The 12,292-nt window shown below is 43.2% G+C and overlaps 1 protein-coding gene across 7 annotated transcripts in view; it reads left to right on the top strand.

Annotated features, from left to right (window-relative positions):
- PHACTR1 (phosphatase and actin regulator 1) overlaps positions 1-12,292 on the top strand; it is a 502,857-nt gene that overhangs the window by 454,689 nt on the left and 35,876 nt on the right. For all 7 annotated transcript variants that reach the window (XM_033114676.1, XM_033114677.1, XM_033114674.1 and 4 more), the window contains 2 exons: positions 2,963-3,207; positions 4,642-4,798. In XM_033114676.1, the coding sequence (XP_032970567.1) occupies positions 2,963-3,207; positions 4,642-4,798 (402 nt within the window). The remainder of the gene's footprint in view (positions 1-2,962; positions 3,208-4,641; positions 4,799-12,292) is intronic.

Genomic DNA, 12,292 nt, shown 5'->3' with positions numbered 1-12,292 from the left:
GAGTGGAGGCCAAATGTAATGAGTTTCTACATTTAAGTCGGTTTAGTTCTTTGCTTCGAATAGTGTAGCTTGTGATGTGTTAACTGGGTTTTCCATTTGTGTCACTCCTGGAGCACTGGTTTTGCAGATAGTGAGGACATTCAGAGTTCTAATGGGTGAGACGACGAGATCTGAGTTTCAGAAAGTTGCTCTGACAACTGAGTGTTTTGAAACCACTTAGGAGGTCAGTTGTATAAATAACAAGTGAGGGTCTCACTTGAGGGTGTGGCCAATGGGACACTTCGCACGCACCAGCCCTACAAGAACGGTGAGGTTTCCCTGAATGTGCAGTCGAGTGAGCTGAGGCTCAGAGAGGTCAAATAATTTGACAAATGTCAAAAGATAGTAAGTGGTAAAACTTGGACTCGAATTTATATGTATGGGACCTCAAACTGAGGTCCCATAATAACTTTCCCAGCCTCCTCAGCTAACTCCTCACTCTCATTTGTCTTTTCTTGCTCTCCTGTACTTCTCCAGAGTTACCAGATGAATGGGATCATGTGGGTGTTTGTCTTTCTTCCTCTCATCAGCTTTCCTGACAGAGTCGGCAGTCAATCGATACTTATTAATAGAATATTGTAAACCCCTTTTGGTGGATTCACCTAGCTTCCTTGAAAACACCTTCATCCTTATGGGAAATTAGACATTCTATTGCTTGCTAGATTCACACTTCAGGATGATAACCTGCTTGCCCAGGCGGGGTCTCCAGCTGTTTCTGTAGCGCCCCCAACAGGCAGTCGCTGATCACCATGGCTGGTCCCTATTTTATATGGCTGGTAGCATGATATCTAGTACCTGCCTAAGCAGCTGGGGGATCAGCCTTATAATCCCATTCTATTCAAGGTTTCACGCTTCCCGTGTGTCTTTGAGGGAGGAGAAACCAGACTCCTGTTTATCACAGACTGCTTATAAGTTTTTTTTTTATCTTCCTTTGCATGATATTTCTCCTTTTGCCATCCTCCTGCGAGTTTGGAGCCTTCTCCCTTAAGGAACTTTCTGGTTTCCAACTTTTTTTTTTCCCTCCAAAAATTTTTCCTACCACACATGAAAATCTTTCTATTGGCTACTTTTCATTCCTCACACCTCATACTCCCAGCTCTTTGCCTTTGTTGGAACCATGGCTAATTAATCTATAAATGAGCGAGAGGTGAAGGCAGGGGTGGGGCAAAACATGAGCCGTGGAATTACATTTTTGCCTCTTCCATCCTTGCTTCCTTTAATACCCAATCCAGGCAGAGTTGGAACACAGTGCATGTTGTTGCCTGGTGGAAGGGCCGCCATGCGAGGTGGGGCAGTAGCAGGCACCTTTCAGTCGACTGTTGTATTTGTCACCCCAGAGACCATCTGTCATGCACGCCCCCGTCCTGGTCTCACTGCCATTTGTGTTAAACTCAGTGGGAAATGGGCCCCTAAAACTGCTAATGTCTAATAAGATGCTATGTTTTTATAAATACTGATTTAATCTTACTCCGTAGTTGAAGAGGTTTTTTTTTTTTTTTTAAGTTGATTGAGTTCAATGCCTTGAAAATCAGAGCTCATAATGTGTTAACTAGATTTTCCATTTGTGTCACTGAAGAGTTATATGAAAAATACAAAGAGCAAAACAGCCCTTTGGAAACAATGGAAGGAAGAAAGTTAATTGAATTTAAATTAGAATAGCAATAATTTAAAGTATAATTGAAAGTTTCAGAGGATACTATCATGCCTTCATATGTCATGAGTAAGAGTTTCCTTTTGGATAATTATTCTAATGTAAAATTTATCGATATATAGTATAACCTCACATTCTGTTATTTTATGAATGTCAAATACTTTTAAACGGTAAATGCATTGAGTTTGCTATATTGAGAAATGCCTTAAATGAAAGATATAAATTCTACTTCCAGTTAATCTGAAAAAGAATTATAAAAATTTAACTATGCGTTTCTGGCCCATTATTCTTGCTGGACTTCATTCAGAGCCTGTCATAAAAAAGGATTCTAAATTGATCGTGGAGCCTAAGTTAGACTCTATTAATAAAATAACTTTTATTTTCTCTATTTTTGATATTCTGCATTTCCTAATTTTCCTACAAGGAACTTATATGGCTTTTATTTATGGAGCAAATCACTTTTAATTAAGAAATGTATTTTACCTGAATTGGCTTGACGTAAGAGATGAAACCAAAAATATCGTTATCATTGCTTCCGGGAAAATTGACCTACAAAAAAACCAGACTGTCATTACCTGTGGCTGCTGAGGGTCTGGTACCATCCTTGGGAGAGAACTTTCTCTGTCATCCTTGGAACATGTCCATCCTGATATTCACATATGGGTCCCCAGCATCTCTGTCCATGACATTTCAAACAGTCTATACCACACTCAACCCCTGGCAATCACACTGTATGTAGCTTTGAAAGCTAAAACCCCATGCATTATCTTTTTCTTTCCTGGATCTCTAACTTCACCATCAAATTAATCCTTTTACTCCTCCTATGAGATGTGTAGGCAAATGAACTTTCCTTTGGTACTTGGAGATATGGATCCTATCCAGAAATATTTGTGGAGTGAAAATTCATTTTTTTGTAATTTTGTGTTTTTATTTTTTTTAATTTTGGTAGACACAGGACAAAAAAAATTACCATTTTAGCCATTTTAAAGTACATAGTTCAGTGACGTTAAGTATGTTCACATCGCTGTGCTCGCATCACCACCATCCATCCACAGGGAATTAGAATTCTCATTTCCTATTCCATGCTGCTACCACCATCAGAAAACTCTGCTGCCCTAAAATGTTTGGCTGGAAGATGAGAAATGAGACCTCCGTTGCCCTGCAGACCCTTGGTCTCTTAGAACTGGACAACTGATATTAAAAATGTTCGGACGCACTTATATGACATGTTAGCCAGAATGAGTGTGTTCTTTCTTCCTTCTCTTAAAACAGCTCTGAGCAGCGGGTCCCCTGTTCCACTTCTTACCACAGCTCTGGTTTGCACTCGAGTGACGGTGTCACAAAAGCAGGACCTTTGGGCCTTCCGGAAATAAGACAAGTGCCAACTGTTGTGATTGAATGTGATGACAATAAAGAAAATGTGCCTCATGAATCAGACTACGAAGACTCTTCCTGCCTCTACACACGAGAAGAAGAGGAGGAAGAGGACGAGGATGATGACAGCTCGCTGTACACCAGTGCGTGTGTCCAAAGTGTTCGAGGAGGGTGGGAGGCTTGGCTTATGGCAGAGTACTGACGGAGCTGCCCAACACTCTGGTTCTAATCCAGGCCCAATGTCAAGTGGCCCCGGGTCACAGGAAGCTCCATGGACCCTTAAGGCCTCAGTGTCTTCATTAGCAAGCTCAAAGTGTAAACGTCCTCTAAACACCCTCATGGCCCTAAAACTTGCACCACTATTCTACCACCTGCTACTTCTTAGATGGCTCTTTCTTTCTTTGATTGCTTCCCTTAGGAAAGGGACGGGGACCCTAAAATTCAGTTCCAGTCCGCATAATATACAAACTCACCATTCATTCTAAGCAGACCTCAACAACTCTAGAAGGCCTGAATTTAAATTTCTTCTTTAAGGCCTTTAAATGTGCTAAGACACAGAGAAGAAATAAAGAAAGCAAAGTTCAAAATATGTCACTTTGGCCATGAATAATAAATAAATTTTAGTTAAGGGATTAGAGACTAATATTTGATCAACTTTTTGATAAATGAATTTAGGTTAATAGCAACCTTTCACTGAATATAGACCGTGTGCCAGACCACATGCTAAGATCTTACTTGCTTTTCTACATTTTACAACCCCCACTGGCATAGACACTATTGTTCCATTTTACAGAGAAGGGAAGAAAGGGGAGAGGTAAGTGGCTTGCCCAGAGCCTCTCCGTTACTAAGTGGCTGTGCTGACGTTTGATGCCAGCTGTGTCTCACTCCAAAGCCGGTGTCCTAAAGCCAATGGAGGGAGAAAGACGGGCACTACTAAATAAAATCCAGAGGGACCTTCCAGACTTGCTACTTCCGGGTCTCCTCCTCCCACTTGGTAGGAGGCCTGGTGAGCAACGAAATGATCAAAATAATGTCAAGGGAAGAGCTGGAGGTGGAGTGGGCAGCCACAGGCCAATGTCATCCATAAGTGGAAGAAGCAGCTGCTCAGCCTCTGAGCATTGTTTCCTGCCCAAAGAATTGAATGTTTTATACCAGTCTTTCTCAACCTCGGCACTGCTGACATTTTGGAGCAGATAATTCTTTGTCGTGTGTGGCGGGGAGGGGGGTGGTCTTGCCCTGTGCGCTGTTGGGTGTTTAATAGTATCCTTGGCCTCTGCCCAGGAGATGCCAGGAGCACCCTTACCCCGCACCGCACCCCAATTTGGACAACCAAAAATGTCTCTAGACTTTGTCAAGTGTTCCCTGGGGGTAAAGATGACCCCTGATTGAGAACCACAGGTTTATTCCAGATGGAAGGAAGCCCTGCCCTGGCTAGTTGCTCAGAACCTCTAATGTTGACAAGGAAAAACAATCCCAGAACATTACCTCTGGCAGTGACCTCACTTCCACTCCCACTCCAAACAGATCCCACTTTACCCAACTTCATTTTTCTATTAACTTGTTTCTCCCTCCGGCAGGCTCCCTGGCCATGAAGGTGTGCAGGAAGGACTCCTTAGCCATCAAACTCAGCAACAGGCCCTCCAAGCGAGAGCTAGAAGAAAAGAACATCCTTCCCAGGCAGACAGATGAGGAGAGACTGGAGCTGAGGCAGCAGATTGGCACCAAGCTCACCAGGTAAAACCCCCGAACCGCCAGCTCTACAGATTTGGGTAGAAGAATTCAGTCTCCATCCCCAGATCAGTCCTGGGTGTCTTTCGAAGAGCTTTGCTTGCAGAAAAAGTTAGTGGAAAACATTTCATTTCTTCTCCAGGTTTGCTTCTGTTGTCCCCTCCCCTTCATTCATCCACATCTGGGAAATGTCACTTGATTGAAGGTTCAGGGAGAACCTGAGAGGCCGATTTCCAGAAAGAACCACCTGTAGAAAATATCACCACCATCCAATAGAATTAAGGTCCTGTACATTGGATTTGTGGTTTGGCTAAGCACAGAGCAGTGACAAAAAAGCACTTTCTGCTGTACTGTGCAACCAGAAGAGATCAGTGAGTGTGAATGATGCCGCCTTACTAAACTGAGACCCTTCTTGAGTGATTGCCCTTTATGTGTGGATATTACAGACATAGGCCTGGAGTATGTTATGTTAATACACTGAACACCTGTCTGCGTATTTATAAGCTAGGGCGTGTTTAGATGGTATTAGCTAACATTTGTGGAGCGCTTATATTTGCCAGGCATTCTTCTAAACATTTTGCATGCATTAAATCACTTCATCTTTGAGCGTCCCTATGAAATAGGCATTTTGTGCAGACTTTACAGGTAAGAACTCACGGCGTAGAGAATTTCAGTTGCCTTTGTACGATACACAGAATGGCTCCAGAGCGCCCCCTGTTGACCACCATATTGCTCTGCCTCTCTGTATTAATAGTTAACACCTGAGCTCTCACTTTGTCCCAAGCACTGTGCTAAGTGTTTGGGTGCGATGTGTAGATGTCTCCCGGGTCATCCTACTCCCCGTCTTCCTAGCTGTATAGCCTTGAGTAACTCACATTCTCTTTGGCTGTGTTTCTGCATTTGTAAAACGAGGAGTTGCAAGACTTAAACAATATAAGGAAAGCATTTGAAACAGTTCCTGGCCCATGGGAAACATTCAGTTATCTGTTGTCATTATTTCATTATTTCTTTTCCCAACGACCCCAGCAAGTAGCTTTCCTTAGCATCTTCACAAGTACAAGTGAGAAAACTGCCTAAAGAGGTTATGGAGGCGTCGACGTCATCACTGGTGCACTGGCATTCTCCCCTCCCACCTGGTTTATTTGGTTACTTAAGGCAGCTTCTATCTCAAAATTAACTTGCTTTCCTCCTGGAGGATGTTGTTTTAATGGTACAGGGCTGTGTAACATGGTCAACACTGGTGGGTGATTTCTCCTTGTATTATGTTGTCTTTAGAGTCATAGAATGGAAATATCTAACCACCTGCCTCTCTCCCGCTCACCCCGTCCCTCTCTCTGTCAATGAATGCGGCACATTTCCACACATTGGTCTTCCAGATGTCTCTTAATGCCTCAGTGACACTTCCTCCCAGCACTCTAGAGATGCTGTCCCACTGTTGGCGAGCCTGACTGTTAAAGCATTCTTCCTTCTACTGAACTGAACTCTGTCCATGCAACTCCCACCCATGGTCTTGCTCTCTTCCTTCTACGGCTATTTAAAGCTTCGTTCCTCTTAACGTGCATGCTTCAGGGCTCTTGGAGAATGGTCCTGGCTTCCCTAAGTCTCCTCTCGTACAGATAGCCAGGTCTCTCTGGGGGAAGATGAGATAGGTGGATATAGTTCTGAGCTCCTTCCTAATCAGCTTGTTTAATTTTATACCTAATATAAATAGGGCTGTTTGGGGGTGGTGGGGGGACTGGGAAAAAGAGAAGGAACGGATCCTTGACCCCAGCCCCTCTTCTCAAAGTTCAGCTCCACCTCCCGAGTGCGGGCATCCTTTATGGTATTTCTCTGCCCTCACTCCCCGTTTCCCCAGCTTTGCTACAATACAGGCAGAGCTCCAGGTATGTGGGGAAAATGGAAGACTTCTGCAGATGTGAGATGCCAGCACATCTGGATGCCCAGGGTGGTATCTCCTATGGAGACACAGAGAAAAATGGGAGATACAGAAAACAGCTGGTACAGATGTATACAGCTGGCCATTCTGCTTGTCCGCTGCAGAACCATTCCACCTGGAGGTAACTGACAAAGTCAAAAAGTCCGTTGTTATCCCAGAATATACTTCCCAAAAGAGAGACAGCCCCCAGCTCCTCATGCCTGTATCTATATCCACACACCACCACTGTGACCAACTGGCAATAGTGATGGCAAAACTCAGAGGCGAGAAGAGACATAGAGCAGCCATGCTCTGCAAAAAGTTTTCTACATCTGAAGCCTTATCCTTGTAAATCAACCCCTCCTCTTCTAGCAGCACTTGAATACGGCTTAGAATTCCTAAAATCCACTGAAGATTTACCATAGTACGCATCCAATCCCACCCCTTTCTCTCCCTGGTTGTTAGAAGGAGACACGCTGACTAGGGAGAGGAAGACAGAAGGAGAGAGGGGGTGTGTGCATGATCAAGGTGTCGAGCTGGTCTGCATCCTTGCTCTGAGTCTTTGCACTCTTCATCTTTGCTGTTTTTCTTGTTAGTGTTTATTGCCTTGTAGCAAGACCCTTGGCATCTCTAGCCGGATGACAGGAACCAGACCGAAAGGAGACACCATCTGAGGAGTGTGTAGCAGGTGGACAAGATTGTACAGAGTTCAGAAAATCCAGTGGGTAGGCCCAATCTGCACGTCAGGGTCTCCTTTGAAGTAGTGTAGCCACAGATTCACACCCAAGGAGTTTTAAGGACCATTCCCTTTAGAATAAGAACCCAGCCTCGTGCCTCCAGCCACTCATTTATCCTGAAGAAGGGGCTGATGAAGGGGAAATCTGAGAACCAGAAGGTGACAGTGGTGGAGAGAGAACGAATCAGCAGTCAGGACCCCGGGCTCTAGCTCTGGTTCTGCTGTTTCCTAAGGAGTCACTTGCCCTCGTTGGGCTTTCCTCCCCTAATCCGGGGGGTTACATTAGGTCTTCTGATCACTACATGCAAAATGTGAGCTTCATTATTGTAAAAAGTAGCTAAAAGTATGTAGGAATCTATTGTAAAGCTTGCATTTCTGAAGCTACGAGGCTGTGGCATTCTTTGGCTCTTTGAAGTAGCAAAACGTGCTGGAAATCTTAAATTCTGTGAAAAGCATGTGGCCAAATCTGTAGTCCTCATGGAGTAAGCAAGATATAAAATACAATTTTAGCTTGACAGTTTTAATAGCATTATAAAAAATTCAGCACTCCAAGGGTAATTCCAAATTGGAAGTGGGGAGCAGAAACGTCAAGCAAAATGAGGTCAAGCTGTAAGGCAGAGTTTCTATAGAAGAACACATACACATTGTTCCTCGAAAACTGTTTTTCTCACTGATGCTGTTGAGCAGCTTCTCCTTAACCTCAGTCAACAAGTCATCTGGAGGTTTTGATCATAAATAACTATTTCAATCAACCACCATTTGAGAAGAGTGGGCTGCCCTAGACACGTGCACGTGATCAACTGGATGCCTATTGCTCTGCTTCTTAGGTACAAAGTTGTCTTGCCTTATCCGCAGTTTTGCTTTCTGCTGTTTCAGTTATCCACGGTCAACCATGGTGAGAAAATATTAAATAGAAAATTCCAGAAGTAATTCATAAGTTTTCAGTTGTACGTCCTGCTGAGTAGCGTGATGAAATCTCAGGCTGTCCTGCTCTGTCCTGCGCGGGCCGTGAATCCCTTTGTCTGGTGTATCCACGCTGTATACGCCACCCACCCATTAGTCACTTAGTAGCCGTCTAGTTATCAGATTGACTATCAAAGTATCACAGTGCTCGTGTTCCAGTGATCCTTGTTTTACTTACTCATGGGTACAAAGCACAAGAGGAGTGATGCTGGCAATTTGGATATGCTGAAGAGAAGCCATAAATTGTTTCCTTTAAGTAAAAAGGTGAGTACAGTACAAGATATTTTGAGAGAGACCACGTTCACATAACATTTATTATAGTACATTGTTGTAATTATACTGTTTGGTCATTAGTTGTTGTTGTTAGTCTCTTACTGTGCCTAATTTATAAAGTAAACTTTATCATACGCATGTATATATAGGAAAAAACATAGTATATACAAGATAGTATTATCCACAGCTTCAGGCATCCACTGGGGGTCTTGGTATATATCCCCCACAGACAAGGGGGGACTACTGTACAGACTCAGGATAAGTGCAAAGAACCAAGGGACAAACAAGGCCATCTACTTAGACATGGGAGGGACGAACCCTGTAGAACTTCTATTTTATTTTATATCATTCATTTTAAGTTGATATGGCCGTATTGTAATGTGCATATGATATTAGCGCAGTAGTACTTTTATATAACTTCTAGATAAAGAAATGGCACCTGTCGTCATATGTGCTTAGATTTGTGTTAATGGAGTCCTCAAAAGCTTAGAGTCCACAGGCCTGAGGGTCCCTTCTCAGGGCAATGTGAGCAGGGTTTTCATCTCCAGTGACCTCTAGTCCGTGGAAATGCAGAGACCTCAGGACAATTCCTCCCCCTACCAAACCCCGCCAAATGCAATACCATGCTGATTTCTCTCTGGGTGTCTTCTCAGCTCCCTTCAACCTGAACCCTAGGAAGTGGTCTGCCCAACTATGTGCTCTTGACCATTAGATCCACTTCTAGTTCGCTTCACTTACCAAGCCTTTTATTCCCCCCAAAACCCTATTTCATCCACATGACTCCATTTTAATTATTTGAAATCCAATTTACCACCCCCTCCCCCAAAAAATCATTTAAAAATTCAGACGAGGAGATTTGGTTCTCGATGTTCGGAGTTAGCGTGGCCTGTCAGAGTGATCTCTTGACCACCCAGGGCAGCGCCTTCTAGCCCTCTCCACTGTCCAGGTTGGGACATTGATTGTCAAAGAAATGAAACCTCCTCCGCAGAGGGTGGAGTTCAGGACCACTGGAATGGAGTTTGTCAGGGGCTACAGAGAAGTGGGATCCCTAAAGAGGTAATGCTTTAGTTTCCGGAACATCCTTCAGAAAGTAAATCGTTCTGTAAGTCACCAGGACTACTTATTGTAAAAGAAAGGAACGAAGACTCTGAAACATGACCTTTCCTGGTTACTCGGCCAGTGCACTTAGGCCGCCCCTTGGGGAACAGCCAGCTCTTCAGCCCCAGCTGGCCCACTCCCCTCCTGCTGAGATCCTCTCCCTCAGTCCCCTCCAATACCCTCTGTAATGTTTAGATCACACAGAGGGAAAAGAGGCGCTGACTGAAAATTAAAGCGGAAGATGCCTTGCAGTATATATGTAGGAGTGTGTAATCTAAATTAAGCTCAGGAGTAAATGAGGATTCAGGTCCTCTGCCTCCCTGGCATACAAGTACTTGTGCCTCTAAATTATCTCTTCACCACTAAAATGTCACCCACCCACTCAGGGGCAAACTGTCATCATCTCTTTTGCAGTCATGATTGACCAGAAGTTTGTCAGCACCCACCTGAGAGCTGCAGCAGGCAGAGGTCCCCACTTATATTTGGAAACATCTCTATGGAAGAGCTCTTGAAGCTCTTGGAAGCCTGGCTGCTTGGTTTTAGAATGTTTCTCCTTGTGATGTCCTTTATCTAGATGAGATGTAGTCAGTGATTGAAGCCACTCACGATTTTTCCTGATACTCAAAGGAACATACTTAATTTAAACGACTCGGAGTATTAGTTTTTTTCTAGGGTTATCACAACAAAGTACCGAAGACTGAATGGCTTACACAGCAAAAATGTATAATCTCACAGTTCTAGAGGCTGGAAGTTTGAGATCAAGGTGTCGGAAGGGCTAGTTCCTGCTGAGGGCTGTGGAGGAGAACGTGCCATGCCTCTCCCCCAGCTTCTAGTGGTCTGCTTGCACTTTGTCGGTCCTTGGCTTGTGGATGCACCACCCTGATCTCTTTCTACATCTTCACTTCTACCTTTATGTGTGCCTCTGTGTCCAGTTTCCCCCTTCTTATAAGGACAGCAATCAAATTGGATTAGGAGCCACTATAATGGTGTTGTTTACTTCTGTAAAGACCCTTTCTCCAAATACGGTCACATTCTGAGGTACTGGGAATTACGATTTCAACATAGGAATTTTGGGGAGACACAAACTCATAATATTTAGGGACATATAAAATGAATCTACCTAAGGAAAGGGGCCTCAAACGCAGGCCAGGACCAAAGAGATATTGAACATAAGTGGAGCAGGAAGTTCTAAGATTGTTAACAGGAAATGTTGGGAATTGGGGTGAGATGGCAAGTCTACCCCTTATTTATAGGGACTCTCACTATTCAACTTTAGCCCCCTGTGGGTTTGCAGGAATGAAGGACCAGCTTGTCAGATTGCCTGAAGAAAAATCAGGATTTTTTAAATGAAAATTCCAAATTTTTAAAACACTGTACAGACCAAGCAGAATGTACCTAGGGACTAAATTCAACTTAAGGACCACATCTCAGCCTGGGGCCCCTGATTTTAATTTCTGACCTGGAAGCCATAATTTTTCCTATCTACAGTATGCTCATACGTCACATGTGAACACACTGTGCATTTTGATGAGACAGAACTATTCTGTGTGTTATAAATGTAAATGTGAGAATGTGTGTCTGTAGCAATTTGGAATTAATATTTTGTAGGATCTAAATTAATTTGACCATATATTTTTGTGGATTAATCATTAAAGCAATATACCATATTCCTAAAAAGAACTTGAGATCCAGCTCGCTCTGTTTCAGAAATTGAGTCAAACAGTTTTCCGAATGTTACAAATGACTCAACTAAAGAATACAGTAGGTTGGATGAAGTTGGTTGAAATAGCCATAACTGCTTTCTTTTCCTTAATGCCCATGAGTCTGGGAATCAGACGGACTTCAGATTAAAGCACCTGCTGATTGCTGATAGTTTGAATCTATACTTAAGGCGTGAAAAACCAACATTAAGCAGCATGTGTAGATCATAGGTAGGACCCTCCTTCAAAAAACACCAAAATTCTCACTCTGTTCTCCTTACTGCTTATCACTGCCGTCACTTTAGAAGCAGGAGGATGGTGAATGAGATAGAGAAGGTGGACCAATAAGCCCGATCATCCCCAGGAACCGTTATGATGGTCTTTCTTATGTAGAAATTGATAATATGCTAGAAAGAAAGGGTATTAAATCTATATTTTATGTTCCTAAGTACTCCACACTATAGTCACTATAGGCAGAATGTGAAATATGTACAGAGGATTTTGTGCTGCTTTAAATCATAATACCACGTTCAGGGGTGAAAATTGAAATCCATTTTTTATGCTTATAGTACAGGTAATAAAACACAGTAATCCTGACTTCTGACTGTAGCTGGCATACTGTTTATGGTTAGTGCTGCATCTGACACACCAGAGCCTAGTTCCAAGGTGACAAATTGCATCTTCCCTGAAAATCTAAGGACTGAGGCTAAGTGTGAGCTGGCATCTCCCCACGCTAGGTAATTTCTTCTGCTACAAAAGCACTTTCTAAAAATAATAATAACAGTCAAAGGCTTTATGGATTCAATTCAACTTTG

The sequence above is a fragment of the Rhinolophus ferrumequinum genome, chromosome 9 (genome assembly GCF_004115265.2).
Source record: "Rhinolophus ferrumequinum isolate MPI-CBG mRhiFer1 chromosome 9, mRhiFer1_v1.p, whole genome shotgun sequence".
NCBI classification, from domain to species: Eukaryota; Metazoa; Chordata; class Mammalia; order Chiroptera; family Rhinolophidae; genus Rhinolophus; species Rhinolophus ferrumequinum.
The sequence above is the reverse complement of the archived record's forward strand: the minus strand, read 5'-3'. Positions and strand labels throughout refer to the sequence as shown.